Source organism: Oncorhynchus keta, unplaced genomic scaffold (assembly GCF_023373465.1).
Source record: "Oncorhynchus keta strain PuntledgeMale-10-30-2019 unplaced genomic scaffold, Oket_V2 Un_contig_18732_pilon_pilon, whole genome shotgun sequence".
In the NCBI taxonomy this organism is placed as follows: domain Eukaryota; kingdom Metazoa; phylum Chordata; class Actinopteri; order Salmoniformes; family Salmonidae; genus Oncorhynchus; species Oncorhynchus keta.
The window spans coordinates 35,983-60,904 of record NW_026281076.1 but is presented as its reverse complement, the minus strand read 5'-3'; the positions used below and the strand labels follow the sequence as shown (position 1 = coordinate 60,904).

The following is a 24,922-nucleotide window of genomic DNA, read 5'->3' as shown; positions in this document are numbered from 1 at the left end:
AAGAGCAGCAGTTAAATAACAATAGCGAGGCTATATACAGGGGGTACCGGTACAGAGTCAATGTGGAGGCTATATACAGGGGGTACCGGTACAGAGACAATGTGGAGGCTATATACAGGGGGTACCGGTACAGAGTCAATGTGGAGGCTATATACAGGGGGTACCGGTACAGAGTCAATGTGGAGGCTATATACAGGGGGTACCGGTACAGAGTCAATGTGGAGGCTATATACAGGGGTAGTCAATGTGGAGGCTATATACAGGGGTACCGGTAGAGTCAATGTGGAGGCTATATACAGGGGTACGGTACAGAGTCAATGTGGAGGCTATATACAGGGGTACCGGTACAGAGTCAATGTGGAGGCTATATACAGGGGGTACCGGTACAGAGTCAATGTGGAGGCTATATACAGGGGGTACCGGTACAGAGTCAATGTGGAGGCTATATACAGGGGTACCGGTACAGAGTCAATGTGGAGGCTATATACAGGGGTACCGGTACAGAGTCAATGTGGAGGCTATATACAGGGGTACCGGTACAGAGTCAATGTGGAGGCTATATACAGGGGTACCGGTACAGAGTCAATGTGGAGGCTATATACAGGAGGTACCGGTACAGAGTCAATGTGGAGGCTATATACAGGGGGTACCGGTACAGAGTCAATGTGGGGGCTATATACAGGGGGTACCGGTACAGAGTCAATGTGCGGGGGCACCAGTTAGTCAAGGTAATGTGTACATACATGTAGGTAGAGTTAAAGTGACTTTGTTGTCCTTAAGCCATTTTGCCAACTTTGGAAGTATGCTTGGTAGGTATCCCAGGTATCCTGTGTGTGTGTGTGTGTGTGTGTGTATGTATCCTGTGTTTCTTTCCTCTCCTTCTCCCCTCACAGGTGAAAATCATCACTCCCCAATCAGTCACCAATCAATCATCAATCAGAAGACACACCTCCTCCTGTTTCTTTCCCAATCACAGTTGCTTTCCCTTGATTTAAAAACCCTGTCAGTTGTTTGCTCTGCAGCTCAATCGCTCTGTAAATGCCATATGTCTGTAGAGTGCTGGTTCACTCGCTCCTACTATGTCTCGCTCTTTATGTATTGAGCTATCTTTTGGTTGAGTACCTCCATATCACTTTGTCCTATTGTTTTTGGTTATGGTGTTTGATTGATGGTGGGAAAAGGGGGAAACAAGACAAGTCGCCCATGGGCATACACTACCCGTAGGTGAACTTTGTTAAATACACTAGTTAGACCTGGGCGGACCACCCACTGTATTTTTGGTTAATTAGCTGTTGTTGAAATAGGCTAGTCTAGCTTAGGGGTGTTTTTGGATGCTTATTGTTTCTTTCCTTGGGTCCAGCTCAGACCTTCACAAGGTCCTTTGCTGCTGTTCTGGGATTGAGTTGAACATACTTTGGTGTGAAAAATGCATCTCCAGGAGACAGAACGTGTCTCCTTCCTGAGCGTTATGACGGCTACGTGGTCCCATGGTGTTTATACTTGCATACTATTCTTTGTACAGATGAACGTGGTACCTTCAAGCATTTGGAAATTGCTCCCAAGGATGAACCAGACTTGTGGAGGTCTACAATTGTTTGCTGAGGTCTTGGCTGATTTCCCCATGATGTCAAGAAAAGAGGCACTGAGTTTGAAGGTAGGCCTTGAAATACATCCACAGGTACACCCACTATTGACTCAAATGATGTCAATTAGCCTAACAAACTTCTAAAGCCATGATGACATTTTCTGGAATTTTCCAAGCTATTTAAAGGCACAGTCAACTTAGTGTATGTAAACTTCTGACCCGCTGGAATCGTGATTACAGTGAAATAGTCTGTAAACAATTTTTGGAAAAATTACTTGTCATGCTAGATGTCCTAACCGACTTGCCAAAACTATAGTTTGTTCACAAGACATTTGTGGAGTGGTTGAAAAATGACTTTTAATGACTCCAACCTAAACTCCAACGTAAACTTCCAACTTCAACTGTATGTACGTACGGTCACAGTGGGGACGACGTCATCGATGCACTTACTAAGCCAGACTGATGTGGTGTACTCCTCAATGCCAACTGATGAATCCCGGAACATATTCCAGTCTGTGCTAGCAAAACAGTCCTGTAGCTTAGCATCTGCTTCATCTGACCACTTTTTGACCGAGTCACTGGCGCTTCCTGCTAAAGTTTTTGCTTTTAAGCCGGAATTAGGAGGATAGAATTATGGTCAGATTTGCCAAATGGAGAGCTTTGTCGAACCAGGGTCTGTAGTGACGCCTCTAGCACTGAGATGCAGTGCCTTAGACCGCTGCTCCACTAGGGAGCAATGTCGTGTTCACATGCTAGTTGGAACTCGGAAACTGACATTTCTCTTCTTGCTAACTGGTTGGACTTTTACACGTGCCACTTTTAATTGGTTGTAGTTTTACACTTGCAACGTTCAATTAGGAGATTTCAGAGATTCGTAGTTCCGGTTAGCACTAACACGGCATGAATCCCTGTCCAATGATGTCCCTCGCTCAATAAATAAATATTCAAACAATTTGCAAGAGCCTTGCAATAAGCAGTGGAATGTGCAGCAGCATAATGGAGAATGGTGCAGGATTGTTAAAGAGTTCTGTTCCAAAGTCATTGCCCTGTGTTGTGACTTGAGGTCGACCGATTATGATTTTTCAACACCGATGCCGATTATTGGAGGACCAAAAAATGCCGCTGCCGATTTTTATATATTGTAATAATGACAATTACAACAATACGGAATGAACAATGAACACTTATTTGAACTTAATTGATTTTATTGATGTATTATATTTAGTCTCAAATAAATAATGAAACTTGTTCAATTTGGTTTAAATAATACTTGAAGAAAGTAAAAGTGCAATATGTGCCATGTAAAAAAAAAAAATGCTAACGTTTAAGTTCCTTGCTCAGAACATACGAAAGCTGGTGGTTCATTGCCCAGGCAAGAAGTTTTAGGTTGTAGTTATTAGAACTATTTATATCTATACCGTTGTTTTTTCATATACCTTTTGACTATTGGATGTTCTAACAGGTACTTTAGTATTGCCAGCCTAATCTCGGGAGTTGATAGGCTTGAAGTCATGAACAGCGCTGTGAAGCAAGCATTGCGAAGAGCTGCTGGCAAACAGAGTGCTGTCTGAATGAATGCTTACGAGCCTGCTGCTGCCTACCACTGCTCTGTCAGACCAGACTTATTTATAATATAATAACACACAAAAAAACTAGCCTTGGGTCATTAATATGGTAAAATCCATCATTTCGAAAACAAAACGTTTATACTTTCAGTGAAATGCGGAACCTTTCCGTATTTTATCTAACGGGTGGCATCCATCAGTCTAAATATTCCTGTTGCATTGCACAACCTTCAATGTTATGTCATAATTATGTAAAATTCTGGCAAATTAGTTCGCAATGAGCCAGGCTGCCCAAACTGTTGCATATACCCTGACTCTGCGTGCAATGAACACAAGACGTGACAATTTCCCTAGTTTAATTTTGCCTGATAACTTGAATTTCTTAACTAAATATGCAGGTTTAAAAAAATATATATATACTTCTGTGTATTGATTTTAAGGAAGGCATTGATGTTTATGGTTAGGTACATTCGTGCAACGATTGTGCTTTTTCCACAAATGCGCTTCTGTTAAATCATCCCCCGTTTGGCAAAGTTGGCTGTCTTTGTTAGGAAGAAATTATCTTCACACAGTTCGCAACGAGCCAGGCAGCCCAAACTGCTGCATATACCCTGACTCTGTTGCACAGAATGCAAGAGAAGTGACACAATTTCCCTAGTTAAAAGAAATTCATGTTAGCAGGCAATATTAACAAAATATTCAGGTTTAAAAATATGTACTTGTGTATTGATTTTAAGAAAGGCATTGATGTTTATGGTTAGGTACACATTGGTGCAACGACAGTGCTTTTTTTCACAAATGCGCTTGTTAAATCACCCGTTTGGTGAAGTAGGCTGTTATTCAATAACAAATTAACAAGCACCGCATCGATTATAGGCAACGCAGGACAAGCTCGATAAACTAGTAATATCATCAACCGTGTCTAGTTAACTAGTGATTATGTTAAGAGTTTTTTATTAGATAAGTGTAATGCTAGCTAGCACCTTACCTTGGCTCCTTGCTGCACTCGCATAATAGGTAGTCAGTCTGCCACGCAGTCTCCTCATGGAGTGCAATGTAATCTGCCAAGATCGGTGTCCAAAAATGCAGATTACCGATTGTTATGAAAACTTGAAATCGTCCCTAATTAATCGGCCATTCCGATTAATCGGTCGACCTCTAGTTGTGACAGAGTCATTGACTGAAGCAGGATGGTCTGTTTGAGTGGGCGATACATATTCTCAATCAGAGTAGCTTCTGCTCCTTGTCTCCTCTCCTTCATCAGCACTGCTTTCACCTGTCCAGCCCTTTCAGTTCAGTGCAATTACAGGAAAGGAGATAAGCAATATAATTAACCTTAGACTATTGGGATGCTTCCTCTGACTATCAGGAACCCTTAGGGCTAGGTGACTAGGATGTCCTGTAGTTCATATAATATTATGGTAGTTAATGTAATTACATGGTTGGTAATGGAATAATTGATTCTCTGTACCACCGTAAAACGACAGACAACCTGATAAGACATGATGATGTACAGACTGGCAACGGTGTCTGAATGATAGAAACGAGAGAGACATGAGAGAGAACGGTATAGAGATGGGGAGGAGAGTACTGTATCTGTTAAATGTTTAAAGTAGGAGTGTTCAGTTCTACTACGCAGCACATTTGCAGTGTTCTTTGTTCACACTGCAGCTCTGACAATCATACTGCTTATGATCATATGCAAACAACAAAAATCGTATATTAAACATTCATGAAAATACATGTCGTACATGATTTAAAAGCTTAACACAAGCATTACGTACATCTTCTAACCAAGCAGAGGTGTCACGAAAGTCAGAAATGGCGATAAAATAAAACCTTTGAAGATCTTCATCTGGTTGCAATCACAAGGGTCCCAGCTACATAACAAATGGTCCTTTTGTTCGATAATGTCCTTTATATCCCAAAAAAGTCTGTTTCATTGGCGCGCTTGCCATAATTCAGAGAACAGAAACACTCATCTTCCATTGCGAGCTAACTAGGGGCTCAGTATAGGCAGGTCAGCCACCAGGCAGACAGTCAGCACCTACGCCTATCTATTGGTAATCAAAATCTGTATCACTCAATGGAATGCTGCATCTCACAATTTCTTGGCTTGCAATGTCTCGCAACTTCAGTAAAGCTGGGCCTATCATCAATGGAAAAACCTAGGATATTCTACACGGAACAAACCAACGACCGAACACTCACTCGCATTAATTAGCAAAGATAAAGAGAACGGCAAGCCAGTGCAAGGTAGAGAGAGGAGGGGGTATACTGTGCATTCGGAAAGTATTCAGACATTTTGTTACGTTACAGCCTTATTCTAAAATGTATTCAATTGTTTTTTTCCCCCTCATCAATCTACACACAATACCCCATAATGACAAAGCAAATACTGTTTTTTGGAAATTGGAGCAACTGTATTAGATTTTAAACTATCACATTTACATATACACGTGTTCATACCCTTTATTCGGTACTTTGATGATGCACATTTGGCAGCAATTATAGTCGAGTATGACGCTACAAGCTTGGCACACCTGTATTTAGGAAGTTTCTCCCATTCTTCTCTGCAGATCCCCTCAAGCTCTATCAGGATGGATGGGGAGCATCGCTGCACAGCTATTTTCAGATCTCTCCTGAGATTTTCGATCTGGTTCTAGTCTGGGCTCTGGCTGGGCCACTCAAGGACATTCAGAGACTTGTCCCAAAGCTACTCCTGCGTTGTCTTGGCTGTGTACTTAGGGTTGTCCTGTTGAAAGGCAAACCTTCACCCCAGTCTGGGGTCCTGAGCACTCTGGAGCAGGTTTTCGTCAAGGATCTCTCTGTACTTCACTTTGTTCATCTTTCCCTCGATCCTGACTAGTCTCCCAGTCCCTGGCGCTGAAACACATCCCGACAGCATGATACTGCCACCACCATGCTTCACCGTAGGGATGGTGCCAGGTTTCCTCCAGACGTGAAGCTTGGCATTCAGGCCAAAGAGTTCCATCTTGGTTTCATCAGACCAGAGAATATTGTTTCTCATGGTCTGAGAGTCTGTTAGGTGAATTCTGGCAAACTCCAAGCGGGCTGTTATGTGCCTTTTACTGAAGAGTGGCTTCCGTCTATCCACTCTACCATAAAGGCCTGATTGGTGGAGTGCTGCAGAGATGGTTGTCCTTCTGGAAGGTTCTCCCATCTCCACAGAGGAACTCTGACAGAGCTCCAGAGTGACCATCGGGTTCTTGGTCACCTTCCTGATCAAAGCCATTCTCCCCCGATTGCTCGGTTAGGCCGGGCAGCCAGCTCTAGAAAGTCTTGGTGTTTCCAAACGTATTCCCCTTAAGATTGATGGAGGCCACTGTATTCTAGGGGACCTTTTCTAGTACCCTTCCCCAGATCCTCGACACAATCCTGTCTCAGAGCTCTACGGACAATTCTTTCGACCTCATGGCTTGGTTTTTGCTCTGACATGCACTGTCAACTGTGGGACCTTATATAGGCAGGTGTGCCTTTCCAAATCATGTCCAATCAATTGAATTTTCCACAGGTGGACTTCAAGGTTCAAGGTTTCTGCCCTAGCACTACACAGCTGATTCAAATAATCAACAAGCTTTGATCATATGAACCAGCTGTGTAGTGTTACGTCAACTAAACGTGCACCACTTGGGGTCCTGAGGACCGAGTTTGGGAAACGCTGGTTTAAACGTTCACACCCCTAACATGCTGACCAGTCCGGACACGTCGCAAATTCAATTTAGAAATCCATGTTATTCAATTATTGCACCCACACTGCTCGCGGGCCAACGAGCGTCTGCGACACCAAGGGCTAAAATAGAACTCCTTCCTATTTGATGCAGATCGCGCTGAAAGTCCTGCCTCTCCCATCTCCTCATTGGTTTATAGAAGCAGGTACCCATGTGCCATCTCCTCATTGGTTATACCCACGTGGGTGACTGAAAGACTAACTGTTTTGCCGGTAGTCGTGGTAATACAATGAAAGTTTAGATGCGATCACCATATAAGTTAAACAATGAAAAAGCCTGGAAGGAGGAGAGATGACTAGAAACGATTCGGTTGGCCGTTTTATGTGTGGATGAATTGTCGGAGTAGAAGTTCTTGTGCATTTCAGGTAAAATAACAACTCAATGTTTATATCCCAGGACAAATTAGCTAGCAACAGGACAAAATAACGTTAGCTAGCAAGTGCAAGCTAACGAGCTAAATTGCCATACATGTTTAATGATTTTTGACCTGTCTACAAATTAATGTCATTGATTCAGAGTTTGTTTTGATATTTTTACCTGCGTGTCGTGATCGTGTTTGGTGTGGGGGGCAAAATCAATGTATGCACAATAGCGCAAGATGGCGCACGTGCGCAGCCGGTTTGGGTTCCGTGTGATTAGAACCTGAGTCAACGTGAGAAACTGCCTATAGATTCATTGCTAGTTAGCCTAAATACCCTGGTAAGTCAGTCAGTCAGGCCTGTAGAACTGATATTCAGCAACAGTCTGGGATTTTCCATGATCCTTCACAGACACTGTCAGCTGACCCAATGAACACTCACAGTTACAGGTTGGGAAAAGTAGTGTGTGTGTGAAACCAAAGAGAACACCACTGCTAATGAACACATCTGCGCCTCGCACTACCCCACATGTCTTCAGTCGCTTTGTCGCCTGAGCCAGCCAGCCTGCGTGTGTGTGTGCCTGTGTGTAGGTGTGGTTAGCCAGGCCCAGTGTTCTCGGAAGCGGTGCTCTTGGAAACACGCAGGGCAGCATGCTGGAACATGCTGAGCTCAGGCCAAGGCTCTTCTAATGTGGCTGACTGCCTGGCACTGTGAAAGGCACAAGGAAATACTATACACACTGTGTGGCCTGAATCACAAGATGGTGCCGTGTGTGTAGGTAATAATGTTTCTTGCATTATTACCTACAGTCCTAAATAACTTTTGGATATCAGATCGCCGGTCACTCTCCAGCATTGTGGTCACTCTCCAGCATTGTGGTCACTCTCCAGCATTGTGGTCACACTCCAGCATTGTGGTCACTCTCCAGCATTGTGGTCACTCTCCAGCATTGTGGTCACTCTCCAGCATTGTGGTCACTCTCCAGCATTGTGGTCACTCTCCAGCATTGTGGTCACTCTCCAGCATTGTGGTCACTCTCCAGCATTGTGGTCACTCTCCAGCATTGTGACTTTCCTGAATTGGATCCTATGTTCTTACCCCCAACCAGCGGGGTTCTCTGTACATCGCACGGACAGGAAGAAAGAACTCTCCGGGAAAAAGAAAGGTGGAGGTGTATGTTTTATGATTAACTACTCATGGTGTGATTGTGGTAATGTACAGGAACTCAAGTCCTTTTGTTCTCTAATGTGAGTAAGACATTTAAGTGTGTTAACCCTCGCAAGACTGCAGGCCCAGCCAGACTGTATCCCTAGCCGCATCCTCATAACATGTAGACCAGCTGGCTGGAGTGTTCTGGAGTGTTCAGACATTTTCAATCTCCCCATATCCCAGTTCATTGGCCCCACCTGCTTCAAGATGTCCACTACTGTTCCTGTACCCAAGAAAGCGAAGGTAACTGAAATAAATGACTATGGCCTTGTAGCACTCACTTCTGTCATCATGAAGTGCTTTGAGGCTAGTTAAGGATCATATCACCTACACCTTACCGACACCTTAGACCCACTACAATTTGCCTACCACAACAGATTAACGGATGACTCAATCGCCATCGTGCTGCAACTGCCCTATCTCATCTGGACAAGAGGAATACCTACTGTATGTAAGAATGCTCTTCTTCCACTACAGCTCAGCCTTCAACACCATAGCACTATCCAAGCTCATCACTAAGCTTGAGGTGGTGAAGGTAGGCAACAACACCTCCACTACGCTGGTCCTCAACAAGGGGCCCCCACAAGGGTGTGTGCTCAGCCCTCTCCTGTACTCCCTATTCACCCATGACTGCGTGGCCACGCACATCTCCATCATGTTTGCAGACAACACAACAGTGGTAGGCCTGATTACCAATAACTACGAGACAGCCTAGAGGGAGGTGAGTTCCCTGGCGGAGTGGTGCCAGGAAAATAACCTCTCCCTCAATGTCAACAAAATGAAGAAGCTGATTGCTGTCTCCTAAAGTCGACAGAGGGAGCACGCACCCATCCACATTGACAGGGCAGCTGTGGAGAGGGTGAAAAGATTCCAAGTTCCTTGGCGTGCACATCACTGACAACCTGAAATGGTCCATCCACACAGACAGTGTGTTGAAGGAGCAACAGTGCCTCTTTAACCTCAGGAGGTTGAAGAAATTTGTCTTGGCCCCTAAGAACATAAACTTCAACAGATGCACCATTGAGAGCATCCTGTCGGGCTGAACCACTGCCTGGTACAGCATGTGCACCGTCCGCAACCGCAGGGGACTCCAGAGGGTGGTACAGTCAGCCCAACGCATCACCTGGGGCACACTGCCTGCCCTCTAGGACATCTACAGCACTCAGTGTCACAGGAAGGCCAAAAAGATCAAAGACCTCAGCCATGGGCTGTTCTCCATCTAGAAGGTGGAGACATTAGAGAAGCCGTTTTCTCGGTCCAAGTTTTGATGCACCAGACCATCAGACTGTTAAATACCTTGCCCTGAGCTTTAGTCAATGCTGGTAGCCGGTACTCTACCATACACCTTGTATACACATTGTCATTGAACACTGGTCACTTTAATAATGTTTGCATACTGTTTTACCCACTTCATATGTACAGTGGGGCAAAAGGTATTTAGTCAGCCACCAATTGTGCAAGTTCTCCCAACTAAAAAGATGAGGCCTGTAATTTATCATAGGTACACTTCCCAGCCTGGTGCAGGTCTACAATTTAGTTTCTGGTGTCCTTTGACAGCTCTTTGGTCTTGGCCATAGTGGAGTTTGGAGTGTGACTGTTTGAGGTTGTGGACAGGTGTCTTTTATACTGATAACAAGTTCAAACAGGTGCCATTAATACAGGTAATGAGTGGAGGACCGAGGAGCCTCTTAAAGAAGTTACAGGTCTGTGAGAGCCAGAAATCTTGCTTGTTTGTAGGTGACCAAATATTTATTTCCCACCATAATTTGCAAATAAATTCATTAAATCCTACAATGTGATTTTCTGGATTCCTTTTTTCATTTTGTCTGTCATAGTTGAATTGAACCTATGAAAATTACAGGCCTCATCTTTTTAAGTGGGAGAACTTGCACAATTGGTGGCTGACTAAATACTTTTTTGCCCCACTGTATATACTGTATTCTAGTCGAGGCTCATCCTATATAACTACTGCTGTACACCTTTTCTATTCATATACTGTCCACAATGTCTATACACACACACATACCATAATATGTGTATAAAACATTAGGAACACCTTCCCAATATGAGTTGCACCCACTTTTGCCCTCAGAACAGCCTCAATTCGTTGGGGCATGAGACTAAAGTGACAAAAGTGTTCCACAGGGATGCTGGCCCATGTTGACTCCAATACTTCCCAGTGGTTGTGTCAAGTTGGCTGGATGCCCGTTGGGGGGTTGCAGGTATTACTGTACTGTTGGAGCTAGGAACACCCGCAATAACATCTGAAAAATATGTACACAACCAATATTTTATTTCATTTAAACAGATGTAGGCCTAGGCTTTGGAACTATGAGCAAGAACACACACACAGTCATACACTCACACAAACTTGGGGCACATTCTCAATACAGGAAAAATAAATTGGATTTCAGTTAATTCCAATGAAAAAGTGTAACTTGTTTCACCAGCCAGACAGACTGCCATAGACACAACGCTGATCTGTGTTACCAACTGAAAAGAATGATCTCTTTTCTCCAAATAATTCATCGTTACCCTGTTATTACCCTATTCTACCCTGCTGGAAAACTAAGTGCTCCCCCTTTCTCCCCCCCCCCTCCCTTTTCTCCAATCCTTATTTCTTCCCACTGTTGCTACCTCACTTCTCTCCCTTCTTCCCTCCTGCCCTGGTGATGAACTGACCATGGGCCAGGCAGACAGAAAGGGATAGGACAATTTCTCTCCCTGCAGCCATTGCAACAGTACAGTCAGCCATGTTGTGGTGATTTATGACTGTGATTGTGCATCTCTTACCATCTGACACACAACCAGTTCTAGCGTACCGGAGACTTCAAAATACAGTTGTGTGTGTGTGTGTGTGTGTGCTCTTGTTCTTCTATCCTCGAGGGGACCTAAAATCCCCCAAAGTCCCCACGACAGGGTTTCCGTTAGGAAAATGTGGCGCAGGACATTTGACCAGCAGCATTTTCATTTACCGGACCCATAGGCATTGGGTTCGTAACCTGATTAGGGCGTCCACCCACGGTGCTCACAATGACAGAAATCACATTTAGTTGATAGTAATTCAAGTTAACAGAACATGCAATGTGCGGTCCTTCTTACCTAATTCTGATGTACACTTTGATGTTAAAATGACTGTCCACATTTACTTTTCCACAGCCAACAAGACGAGTAACTAACAGCAAAATCACTAGCCTATGCTAATCTACTATCCAACATAGTAGAAATGTTTACCTAATTTGTTGGTCAGCTTGTCAAGAAAGAAATAGCCTATTCCAAACCTGACTCTGGGACAGTTGTGGGATGATAGATCCCAAATTCATACAACCAGTAGGCCTAGGCTACATTAAAAAAAAAAAAGTTCAAAGCAATGAGTTTGATGCAACAGATCAGAAAGTTTAGCTTAAAATGTTGATAAACTATTTCTTCACATTTTAAATCTCAGCAATACACACAAGGCCGTAAGCAACTCGCGACTGTTAGTTCCATAATGCAATTAGCGGGAAAACGGTGTCAACAGCACATGTGAGCGGTTTCATGTGACAGACATGAAAATATCCATTAGAAATTTAGAAAGCTCTAGCATGGGCTGCTTATATGACTAGGATTGTGCCTTTGGCTACTGGACAATGAAAGTTGATATAAAAGAATTGCCTCCACGGATTGGCTAAGCTACTTTTGAAGCAAGGTAAGACATGGCTCATATGTAGTAAAACGTTCCGGTTTCAAATAATGAAGTGCATGTTTTCAAAATGCATACTGCCTCGGGCTCACTGCAAAGTGGTGTGTGACGAGCTGATGATGAAGGCTGACTTCCATTGCCAATGCATTTGCTGTTTGAGATGCTGCAGAAGCAGCTCTCATGCTGTCTGACAGATTTGCACTCAAAGGCTCTGTATCTGTATGCTGTACGTGTGATAAATAAGATGCTTAACGAATATACTGTACACACACTAACGGTTTTGACTTGAGGTTATTCTTGATAGGGGTGCCAGGTAGGTTGTGCCTACCAGAGAAAACATTGGTTTCTCCTTTTGGTTTGGGAGGGAATGAGTCCCATCTGGTCCGTCAAGTCTACACCAATACAAAGGACTCATGTAAAAGTCAGGATGGACATACTGTCACGACTTCCGCCAAAGTGGGCTCCTCTCCTTGTTGTTCGGGCGGCGATCGACGTCACCGGCTTTCTAGCCATCGCCGCTCCATTTTTCATCTATCCATTTGTTTTGTCTTGTTCCATACACACCTGGTTTTCATTCCCTATCACACTGAATGTATTTAGTCCTCTGTTCCCCTCTGTGTCTTTGTGTGAAATAGTTTTGATGTTATGTGGGTATTGTTACGCGCCAGACTTTTATGTTCCGTGTTTTGGGCACGTTATATGTACTTATGTGCTTTCGTTTGGACCGGAATAAAAAGTGTGCCTGTTAACTACACTCTGCTCTCCTGCACCTGACTTCGCCTCCAGTACACACCCGTAACACATACACTTTTCATAAACCCTTAAAACATTGAAAATAACTTCAAAACAACTATTCTTTTGCGTGGGTTGTATTACCAACATAAATGATCACACACACATAATAAAACAAATAATGAGTTCTGGATCCTCCAGAAAGGTTCTGTACCACTAAATGTGAATGAATGAACCTATAGTCTAAGCATAACCAGTCAAATGTATTTACATTGACTATTATTTACATTATTTTGCAATGGGATTTTTTTTCTTCTTCAGAGAATTGGCTGGTGCCAGTTTTATTTATCGGCTTCTCAAAAATAAAATATAGACAAAATGCCTGCTATTACCGGCTAACGTAAACCCTGCTCCACAAGGATAGTAAAACAAGAAAATTCTACCTGGTGGGGACATTTCCCACGTCCCCACGAGGACAAAGGCTATTTTAAGATTAGGGTTTAGGTTTAGGGCTACATTTGTTCAAATTACAGTTAGGGTATTTTATTAAGGTCCCCAATTAGCCGGGGCCAAGGCAGCTACTACTCTTCCTGGGGTCCAAACAGGAAACTAAACACAACAAATAAAATATAATATACATAACACTACATAAATGAAAAATACAATGCAAAATATATAAAAATGCCTGCCTCTTCACAGTCCCTGTTGTGCCGTATGGTGTTCTTTATCCGTTTTTTAAATCTTATTTTATTTTTGCCTAGAATTTAATTTAAGGTGCTCCAGAGTTGAACTATCATTCATCTTTGTTTGGGGTTACGGGTTAGTGTTAGGGAAAATAGGATTTTTAATAAATCAATTTTAGGTCCCCACAAAGATAGAAAAACAAGTGGGTGTGTGTTAGTTATTGACCGTCTGCTTTGCTGGAGAGGGGTACTGAAAGCAGCGTCTCTGATCTATACCTCTATCTGGGCCTTACAACTGTAGTAAAGTGAATGAAGCATCATGTGACCTGGGAAGAGGAAGTGGATTGACTTCCACTACATCACATGAGACCCATGTGACCGATAACTAACCTAGACAGCCAGCTACACTAACAACCAGGAAGTACAGTTTATAAAGGCTAATACAACATAAGCCTGTGGATTTGACTACCAGGGGAAATTACTCACTCAAACACAAATCTACAGTGTGCAGATATGGATGTCATTGTTCATTCATGTCTGGTGTGATATTGTAGGTCTAGGGCAGGTCTAGATGATCAATGAACAAACCAATAGGCTCCATATGTCATTTTGAGGTCAAATGGACCACTCTTTACAATGCTGGCATTCACAGTCGCTGGCTAACTATCGTCTGGGTACAGTGACGTAGTCAAGAAAGGATTGGACAGCAGAGCATGTTAAGAGTAGTTGTAAGATTATTTCCTGGCACTATGCATACTCTGAGGTTGTGACGGAGGGGATGGAGGGATGGGGTAGGGAGAGGGAGGGATGGGAGAGGGAGGGATGGGGGAGGGAGGGGTAGGGAGAGGGAGGGATGGGGGAGGGAGAGGGAGGGATGGGGTAGGGAGAGGGAGGGATGGGGGAGGAATAGTTTCTGGTAAGTATATGCATGTGATTTTGTTTCTCGTGTAAATATAAATAGCGTTCGCATTAATGCGCACGTGCACATACATACACACACTTCACTGAGTCAGTGGCTTCACCACCTCCCATTCAGAAAGTCTCCCAGCTCAGACACCCAGAGACCGACACTATGGGCTCTGTCGAGGCTCTACCAAAACATAGCCAGATAGTTAGCTCTGTGTCTGCAGCCTAACTAGCCCCTGCTGCTCTGAAAGAGTCCATTTTGGGGAAGCCTGAGCCTGGCTTCCTGTTGGAATGTGTTGCGGTGGCACTGTTTGTATGGGCAGAGAGTGTGTGGAGAGGGAAACCGCTGAGGGGAGAGCCGACGAGACACAACAAAAAGGCAAATCTAAACATGGCCGAGCACAGGCCGGCTGAGTCAGGAGGGGCAGGGGCAGTGTTAATTTTGGTAGCTATTTTAGATTTTGTTTAAAATCTAACAATACCTTTTTAGTTTTAGTCACATTTGTCATTTCATCCTTCTTTAGTTTTAGTTATATAGAGCTTCTAATGTGATCAAAGCAAAAATATCCTACATGAAAGTAAAAGAGAGTAAACATTGTTTCTAGTTGAGGTTAGTTACAAGGGCCCAGGCATCGCATCAGTTAAAAAGACTGCCTGAGAGCTGTGCGGGGATATCAGCTAATCATGAAAAAGAAAATCCTGCCCAGAGGAGACTAAAATATTGTTCCTGCTTAGTGGACAAACCAGATGAGGTTAGTTACTCAGTGGAATTCTCATCTCATCACATGTTCATCAACTAAAATAGTCATTTGTAATAAGGGCAGGGGGAGCAGAAGGGCAGGGGGAGCAGAAGGGCAGGGGAGTAGGAGGAGCAGGAAGGGCAGGAGGAGCAGGCAGGGCAGGGGGAGTAGGAAGGGCAGGGGAGCAGATGGGGAGGAGGAAGGGCAGGGGGGAGGAGGAAGGGCAGGGGGAGGAGGAAGGGCAGGGGAGCAGGGAGGGCAGGGGGAGCAGAAGGGCAGGGGGAGCAGGGGGGCAGGGGGGAGCAGAAGGGCAGGAGCAGACAGGGCAGGGGAGCAGGAAGGGCAGGGGGAGTAGGAAGGGCAGGGGGAGTAGGAAGGGCAGGGGGAGCAGGAAGGGCAGGGGAAGCAGGAAGGGCAGGGAGGGGCAGGGGGAGCAGAAGGGCAGGGGGAGTAGGAGGAGCAGGGGGGAGCAGGGCAGGGGGAGGAGGAAGGGCAGGGGGAGCAGGGAGGGCAGGGGGAGCAGGGAGAGCAGGATCTGGAAGGTCTGTACTTCTCCTAATGGTTAAGGTTAGGATTTAGGGAGGGAAAGCTGATCCTACTTAGGCCCGTTACTCATGCAAGCTCCTCACTGAGTGGTTGGCTCCTAACTCCACCATGGCTAGGCTAACTCTCACTTTAATGACAGACACAATGCTTGTCCCTATGCCCTTTATATCAATATGAACAGGCTCAGAGAAGAGAAAGTCCACATTAAAGAGTCTGCTTTCACGGCCTTTAGTCTTTGTGTTGTCAATTAGAGGATCCTTCATTAGTATTCTACCCATAGCCACATGACTCGTTTGAAGCCTGTCATGCTCTCTAAAAAAACATTGTGTACAAAACACAAGCACACATACCATCCCTTTCCCTCTCTGACACACACACCTCAAATACGTGTCTGTGCAAAGATGAACGTTTGTTTATGTTGTGCCAGGGAACGGGCAGGGCTTTGCAGCACTCCTCTGGCTTTCTTTATTCTTTGCTAGGCTAAATCTACCATGTTTCACAACCTAATGCAAGAAGAAAGAGGGGAGCTGCATTCCGTTACTGGAGATGGTTGATATTAAATTGGTCATCTGTGGCTGAAAAGACTCATGGGTAGAATGTGTTGATTCTAGGGTAAATCCTAATACAATTTAGACTTGATAAGGAGAATATTTTATAGCATATTCTGGAACAGTTATCATCTCATCATACTGAGGATGATGAACATTTTATGGGAATTCATGAGCATAGACTAAAGAAACGTATGGCGCTGAGCTTTTCCCTGCATCCATCAGGTTGTCAATCACAATAAAATGTGCCAGTCGGAGGAAATACTGAAGCAAAGTGGATTAAGTCTCTATAGCCAAGCTACGCTGATAAGCTCCAGGGAGTTGGCATTGGCAATGGCTGCAGCCTGCCATGAAGTAGACTAACACACACACACACACACACACACACACACACACACACACACACACACACACACTGGGATTTTTCTGCCATTGAAATCCTTGGGCGGGCGTTTTTTTCCAAGTCACCTAAGTCCAAACAGTGAAATTCATTTTTGGGATGGAAAAAAGCTTTCAGTGTAAACTTCAATTACTAAAACCAGATTTTAAACAGTATGTAGAAAAGATAATGTACAATTGTAAATTCCAAAAATAATGAATTTAGCAGTATATCTAGAACACAGCAATTAGCCATGGAAAATGCATAGAATTTAAGAAAATTAGCTTTAAAACGACAACATTTTCTCTCAATGGCATAATGTGTGGAATTGCAGGAAATTTGCATTAGAACTGCAAAAAAATTCTCTCAGCTCCATATGTACAATTGCAGGAAATTGGCTTAAAAATTGAAAAATGTCTCTACACTGCCAAGATGGAGGCCTATAAAATGATCTCTTACATTCAGCTGCGCAGGTGGACCGATCGCTCACCTTGCCATGCCCAACACCTAAGCCCCTTTTTGATCCATGCTTCGTAAACAGCAGGTGTAGACTAACATTACATAATGGTCCTTTTCCAACGATGCAAAGTTAAAAATAAAGATATGTAAACAGACATAGTGACACGAGGATCTAATACACAGTGAATAATGAATAACAACGAGTAAAAATAACATATAAAGGGAGTATCAGTACCAAGTTGATGTGCAGGGGTATGATGTAACTGAGGTAGCTATGTACATATAGGTAGGGGTAAAGTAGGCAACACGATAGATAATCGAAAGAAGCAGCAGCCTGTAAGGGTGAGTGTGTGGCGTCAGTATGCATGTGTGTGCATGTTATGTGTGTGTGGGCTAGTGCTGTGCGATGAACCAAAATGTCATTTTTTTGTGTGAGCTCAACGTACTGTTTCTCTAGAGAGAAATCAAATAATTCACAATGGAAAGTCAAGAACTATGTGGGACGCTGGGCTGAAGGGAGATGTCATTTTTACTGAGCAAATATTCAAAAAGGTTTTGCGCAGAAACGTGGTGCCACAATGACCATAATCCATTGCGCCTGTTCTTTCCGGCTCGAACAAAAATGGATACACTTTTATGCCAGCTGCATTAGGTTAGATAAACACAGATCGCATAGACCGCATGAGAGGGGAATATACACAACACAACAAGGAGAGAGGGAATAGAGACAGTTTGTGAAAGTATGCCTTGTCTACTTTGAAGAACTAGGTTAGCCTAAAACTACAGTATGGGGAGCACAGAGATAATGCTGTTTGGCTGGCTGGCTGCTACTGCCTGAGCAGAGATGAGGACTTTAAGGAATTAAAAATATTAAAGTAATTCAACAAAATATAGTTATTTCCTATTTTTCTATTGACGTCTAACCAATGTGGACGTGACAGAGACAATGGAATATTTTCAATGTTTTGACAATTGAATGTTCACTATTTTTGGCTTTGGAATTTTCCTAAAAAATAGGGATGTCGATATTTTTGGCCGATACCGATATCAAATATTTTCCTTGCCAAAAAAACTGATACCGATAACCGATATTTAAAATTCTTGAGTCCTTTCAAGCATTCTAGTATAGTTATATAGTTGAAACACACACACACACACACACACACACACACACACACACACACACACTGACCCAAAAATGATTTTGTTGGCATTTACGTATGTCCCCATTACCAGTAAAACATAATCAAAACATATTTATTTCACTTACTTGCTGTGCTGTTTCGTTTGCTCAGTGATTTTTGATCAGTTGTTTCATTCTCAACCAGTTTTTCATCATACATGTCAAGCAGTGATGTTACATCTCTGTCTGTGGCCTTTTCTGTTGTGGGTTCTCTTCCTCGGTGCGCACTGGCGCTGTGTCCATTTCCGTCTTGTCCAGCTGTGTCTAACATTTCACGTAAACCCTGTTTCTTGTCTGCATCGAAGTAGCGGTCCTTGTACCTAGCATCTAGTATGGTGGCAACACAGTAAAGAGGCTCAGAGGGAAGGCCACCGAATCGCTTGTTCACAGCCTCTAGAGTACTTTTGTAAGTTTTAACCCCACGGTCTGTGTCTGCAGTTTTGTTGAGCAGGTGTTTCAATGCCATGACAGAGGGTATCACGTCTGCTGCAGACGCAGTTGATGAGATTATTTCTGGAGTCAGTTGTTCGAATGGAGCTAGGAGTGTGTCCATGTTTCCAAGTTTCAAACATCTTCTCAAATGCCATTGAAATGGCAGCAGCTGTATGAGAACAAGCACATTCTTGAGCAATACGTCTTTCCTCAGTACGAAATCCTTGTTGAACCACTGTGCTGCCAGACTCAGAATGCTCATGGGGCTGACATCGCTGGTCCAATGTCAGTTGTGAAGCTAATAGCAGTGAAGCCCATAGCAAGTAGCTCATGGATGTGGTTTCAACAATATTGTGTAACTCCGGTAGGGCAACATCTGAAAAATAGCGCCTACTTGGTAGTGTGTGCCGGGGCTTGAGGTGCTCCACCAGTCGGCGAAAGCCAACATCATCCACAATAGAGAACGGTTGATTGTCAAGGGCAATGAATTCCATTTTCTTGGCATTAATGGATTTCGCATTTGAGTTGTCTCGCTGAAATGGTCTTACTCTTTCAAATGACTGTTCAACTTGAACTTGTTTAGTTGTTGGAAGTGTTTGCTTAGTTTTCTTCTGCTTTAGTTCTAAGTAGTCTCTGAACGTCTGGGGATGATGCACGTTCAAATGAGTAATTAGGTTTGTGGTATTGAAATATTTCACTTTCTCCCCTCTGGAAATAAAGCAGCACAAACGTTGCATATGGCCTTTCTGTTATCTTCCTTTGAAACGTCATAATAGATCCACACAGCAGACATTGTGGACTAGGTTAGGAATGCTGTGTTGCACGTGTAGCGCTCTATTCTTCGTGGCGTCATTGCGTCATCTACCTACGTTATACAGGTATGCACATCAGCGTTAAACTAGACACCGGGCTAATGCCGATGTTGACATATTTAGCTAATATCGTCCGATTCTGATATGCTTACCGATATATCGTGCATCCCTAATAAAACATCTCTAAAATCCTTTAAAGTCATTATTTCATAATGCATTTAATGTTCCACAAACAAATTTGAAACCAAAATTGAAAACTATTCTTCTTTTTTTCTTAAATAATCGAACCAAAACCAAACCAACTTCAAAAAGCACGAATCACTCAGCACTTGTGTGTGTGTGTGTGTGTGTGTGTGTGTGTGTGTATGTGTGTGTGTGTGTGTGTGTGTGTGTGTGTGTGTGTGTGTGTGTGTGTGTGTGTTGGGGTGTCAGTGTAAGTATGTGTGAGTGCGTGGGTAGAGTCCAGCATGTAGTCCACATAGCCCACCTATAATTTAGCCCAAACAACTACCTCTTTCCCAACTGTATCTAATTTATTTATTTATTTTGCTCCTTTGCACCCCATTATTTTTATTTCTACTTTGCACATTCTTCCATTGCAAAACTACCACAGTGTTTTACTTGGTATATTGTATTTACTTTGCCACCATGGCCTTTATTGCCTTTACCTCCCTTCTCACCTCATTTGCTCACATTGTATATAGACTTGTTTATACTGTATTATTGACTGTATGTTTGTTTTACTCCATGTGTAACTCTGTGTCGTTGTATCTGTCTAACTGCTTTAACTTGGCCAGGTCGCAATTGTAAATGAGAACTTGTTCTCAACTTGCCTACCTGGTTAAATAAAGGTAAAATAAAATAAAATGTAGAGTCAGTGCAAGAGTTAATGCAAAAAAGGGTCAATGCAGGTAGTCCGGGTAGCCATTTGATTGGCTATATAGCAGTCTTGTTTAGAAGTCTTACACAGGACTACAGAGACAGAGAGCAAGCTGTTTTTTATTGAAATTGAAAAGTTCTTTATTCTGTCTCTATGGACAGAGCGATATGAAATACCCTCCACTGATATGATACAGGCTACTGTACACAAAGGCGTGTGTGCAACCCAGGTTCACCCATATCCGAACCCATGTTGACTTACTAAATTAAAGTCATTTCAGGTGACACACATATAGGCTAAATAAAGGTTGGAGGGTCGACATAGTTTCTGCACAGCTAACAGATACTATCAGTTCTTGATTTTAATCGCTCCTACTGGGTTTTATTTACAATCACAAAAGCTGCAGGTAAAACACTATATTATCCAGCTCGAACAATGTTGTATGAATACACTGTACTATGAGCAACATGCACCCACATAAAACGTATCTGAAACCAATCATTGCATGCACAGACCAGCATGAACATTAAAATGTCCACTTGTAACATTTCCCCAAATCCTTTATTTAGCCTATATGTGTGTTCCAGAATGCAGCTGTTGCTAGATGCTGCCATGCCATGCAGCTCAACACAAAGGTTTATGTGCCACTGAGTGGGCAATCCAGGGTGTGCAAAACCATAACAAGTGTTCTATAATATTCAGGCACTGTTGACAGACTGACTGCCAATTGTATGCTTGATATTTTGTTTACACTATTCCTAAAACATCACAGCTGCACTACTTTATGTATGTAATACCGTTATAACAACTCATAATGATGTAATAAAATAGGCAGACAAATGGAATACAACACCAGCCTTCGTTTAACGGGAAATATACATTTTCCCCAGAAACATAAGGACATGGTGTTTGGGGCACACAGAATGTGGAATCCGTTCACGTGTATCCACCACAGTGCAGTACACATATATCACGGACATCTTCTTCGAATCCACCTTCAACATCACTCTTTCCATTCCAAAATCATCAACATTCTAATCGAACGCAGGCTGTGCTGGCTGAACCAAACGTGGCTGCTGCTGCTAAACGCGTGTGTTTATTTATGGGAACCCCGACTCCACAACATGGCCGAGATGTGCTTTGTTATTGTTACTAGTTCATCATCATTATGGGGTCTTTACGCATCGTTTTCTAAGTCATTCATGAACCAAGAGAAGGCGTATCGGTACTATTGACACAGTTAGTAATAATATTGTAATAACACCATCACATTAAAAAAGATTAGGGTGAAGAGTTGACTGCATTCTAATAGAGAGCCCATACTCACCATCTGATGATGGTGACCGTATGGAATATTCGTTTCTTGAAAAAAGGCACTGAGGGCAGTCTAAAACATACAAAAATAAAATATAAGTTGATCAATTATATTGAGCCTTTACTACATAGAAAATGTATTTAAAAAATAAATATATACAAATACAAATTGTGTAGAGAATTATGTAATATAGGTAATACAACAGTTCTGTGTTTACAAAGCATTCAGCACATAAACAATGGAGCTGAATCAAATTTGATGTGAAACATATATTCCACTGTTCAGACTAAACAATCACCTGCAGACAATACAAACGATCATTTATCTTCATTGCATAATAGCATTTTCTAGCCTCACCTAGCCGCTGCATGGTAACAGGATTAGCTATAGCTAGTACATTTAATCTCTTGAGTCAATTCTAACGGGTAAACTTTTCCCAGTCGAGCCTTACTTCATGGATATTTATAACATACATACATAACATAACAATTATATATAACACAAATAAATAGACGCTAGAAGTTGAGTTTAAAAGTGTTGATACTGATCTCTATTTTCTAATGTTCTTATGCAACATCAAATGTCAGCCATGATAATAACGAACATCGCAGCACAGTCAAAACTAAAAATACTGTCTGTCACAATGGCAGTCAGACATAAACATTAGCTAGCCATCTCGCTGCTGATCGTAAACCCCTTACCTCAAATTGCCAATGTGCCGCTTGCAAAAGCTGCTTCGCCTGATCTGCCGCACAACCTGCTGTCAAGACGAACTGGTTTATCATTACTTGGTGTTTGAGTTCCTCCATTTTGCGACGATGCTTTATTCCTACTCACCGCTCGTAGTGTTGTGTCTGGACTTCGTTTTCGTGGGTTTAGTCCTCTCTTTTCTGTCTCAGTCATCCACCATTACAACCGGTTGAGCAAACACAAATATTTACTGTAAGAGCGCTGATCAGTAGCGTAAGTAGCGCCCCCTTGAGTGACACCAGCCGGTAGCCAATCAAGACAGAGCGGTGCAAATGGGACATGTATGCCACAAAACTCTGGCCACAACACGAGCGCCGCTGATGAAATGATTCCATTCTCTCGAATCACAAGACAAGATGGTCAGTACATTGCAAAAACAATATGGAAAAGATTGGAATTTAGACCGTTCACATGTTCATGAAAATATAATATAGAACAATTATATTAAGTAATATCAGATATGAGAGGATTACCATGTTCCCCAAAATAAGGATGTCTTCTTTTTATTTGTTTTGGACCACAAGTCCCGTGAGCCAACGCTTTGTTTGTACATTTCTAGCACATACAGTGGTCCTAGGGGACTGAATTTTGTGAATGACGGCTACCCCTGTCCAATTCCCATACGCGCTGTGTTGCTATCTGGCCAAATATGGTAAACAAATCTACCACCACCAATTACATTTCACGGAGTTACATTATCGACAGTCTCGCGGCGGGTGTATTTAAAGTACATTCAGACGCGTCATGTCTGCGCAGTGAGGTCAATATTGCAGCCAAAACCACACAGCGCAAGCTATATTACCAATATACATTCACTAAATCATTTATGGCATGTTTATAAACAATGTGTTTAATATCCTGCTGTCATTTGAAATTAATCTCTCCGTGTTTTGTGCTATGAATAATTAGTGTTTATAATATGTGTTTCCACTGGCCTACTGTTTTGTTTCTCTCTGTCATTCACCATGCAACTCATAAGAATACCCAATAACAACAGTCCCTGTTGCCTCTACTTAAAATGGCATTGATGGGGATGTAGGGTGAAAGGAAAATAGCACTGGGAGTAGACTGTGTGTATATAGAACCCTCAATACCATCAATAAACTGCCAAGGATTGTGGGAAACTGGACACTGTGAGCATCCTGTTATTGGCCGTGTGTGTGTGTGTGTGTGTGTGTGTGTGTGTGTGTGTGTGTGTGTGTGTGTGTGTGTGTGTGTGTGTGTGTGTGTGTGTGTGTGTGTGTGTGTGTGATTTAGGCTTTGGAAATAGAGACACCTGCTGGTGAAATGGTCCTTTTGAGCAGTGCAGAGATCAAAATCAAATAGATTTCCTATTACTGTATAGCTATCCTTAGAGCACAGCCAAATCCCAAAATTATAGTTTTGGACTCTCTATGAATATGGAAAATGTTGCCTCTTTTAGTACTGTAATTCCCTTTTTGTTTGATCTGCTTACCTTTATGAAGACCCTTTGATGACATCATAATTAGACCAAACACCCTGGCATGATTTCAGTTTCCTGAAAGAAAGTGGGCTAGACGTCATGCAGGACTAGGTGCATAATGATAGATTATAAGACATTCAGTGTACAGTCTGTACACTGTACACATACTGTATGCCATAGGCCTCTCTTGAGAAACATTGCTGCTGCCTCTCACAGCAATAAGAACAGCTGGTCAAACATTTACCCTGTTTCACCAGGGCCCTTTGTGAATGAACTGAAACTAACCTGGAAGCATTTTGAAACCATATGATGCCTCCTTCCTTCCGTGACAGACAGCAGCATGTGACAGCTGGATTGGCTTATCTCAGTTTTTAAATGCAGTGATGCGACCCACTTCTCCTTTGACCCAGCATTCAGAGTTCTACTTTGCCCCAGATCTGTACAGGCAGCTAGGCCTAATTATTGTGAACCCCCTCTGCTATCCAGTCTTATACAGTCCTGGATGGTGCATGGACCAAAGGCTCCTTAGTATATGAATGTCCACTATTATCCCACCACTGCCACCAATGTAACAAATGAGGGGGAACAGCCAGCTCGGGGTTCCAACCATCCTGTTCTGTGTCATAAGGTCCAGACTTCTTGGGAGTGGCATTAGTATAGGATTCTAAGTCCAACATACAAAGATTCAAAGAAACTACATCTGAGGCTAAATTAGGTGAAAGTGCAAAGATTGTGTATGTTGTGTAACCAGTCCAGGGATTATGAAAGGGAAACTGCCATAGAGTGTACACATGGTCCAGGGTTGAGCAACAGGGTTACAGGACAGGTCACTGTAAAGCCGTCAAATGCATGAGGGAGAGTTGGGTCAGGTCAGGTTAGGATCCGTAATCTGTGTGAACCTCTAGAAAATGCCTGATCTATCGCTGGCTCTGGTCTGGGGCCATCTGTTTGAAGGTGCTGA

At 42.9% G+C, this 24,922-nt stretch overlaps 1 protein-coding gene across 50 annotated transcripts in view; it reads right to left on the bottom strand.

The window, feature by feature from the left end:
• Positions 1–22,756, bottom strand: part of LOC118402965 (UBA-like domain-containing protein 1) — a 37,107-nt gene extending 14,351 nt beyond the window's left edge. For all 50 annotated transcript variants that reach the window (XM_052504116.1, XM_052504156.1, XM_052504120.1 and 47 more), the window contains exons 1-2: positions 22,469–22,756; positions 21,780–21,839 (exon numbers count right to left, since the gene is read on the bottom strand). In XM_052504116.1, the coding sequence (XP_052360076.1) occupies positions 21,780–21,839; positions 22,469–22,576 (168 nt within the window). In that variant the 5' untranslated portion in view covers positions 22,577–22,756. The remainder of the gene's footprint in view (positions 1–21,779; positions 21,840–22,468) is intronic.
• Between the last annotated feature and the right edge of the window lie 2,166 nt (positions 22,757–24,922).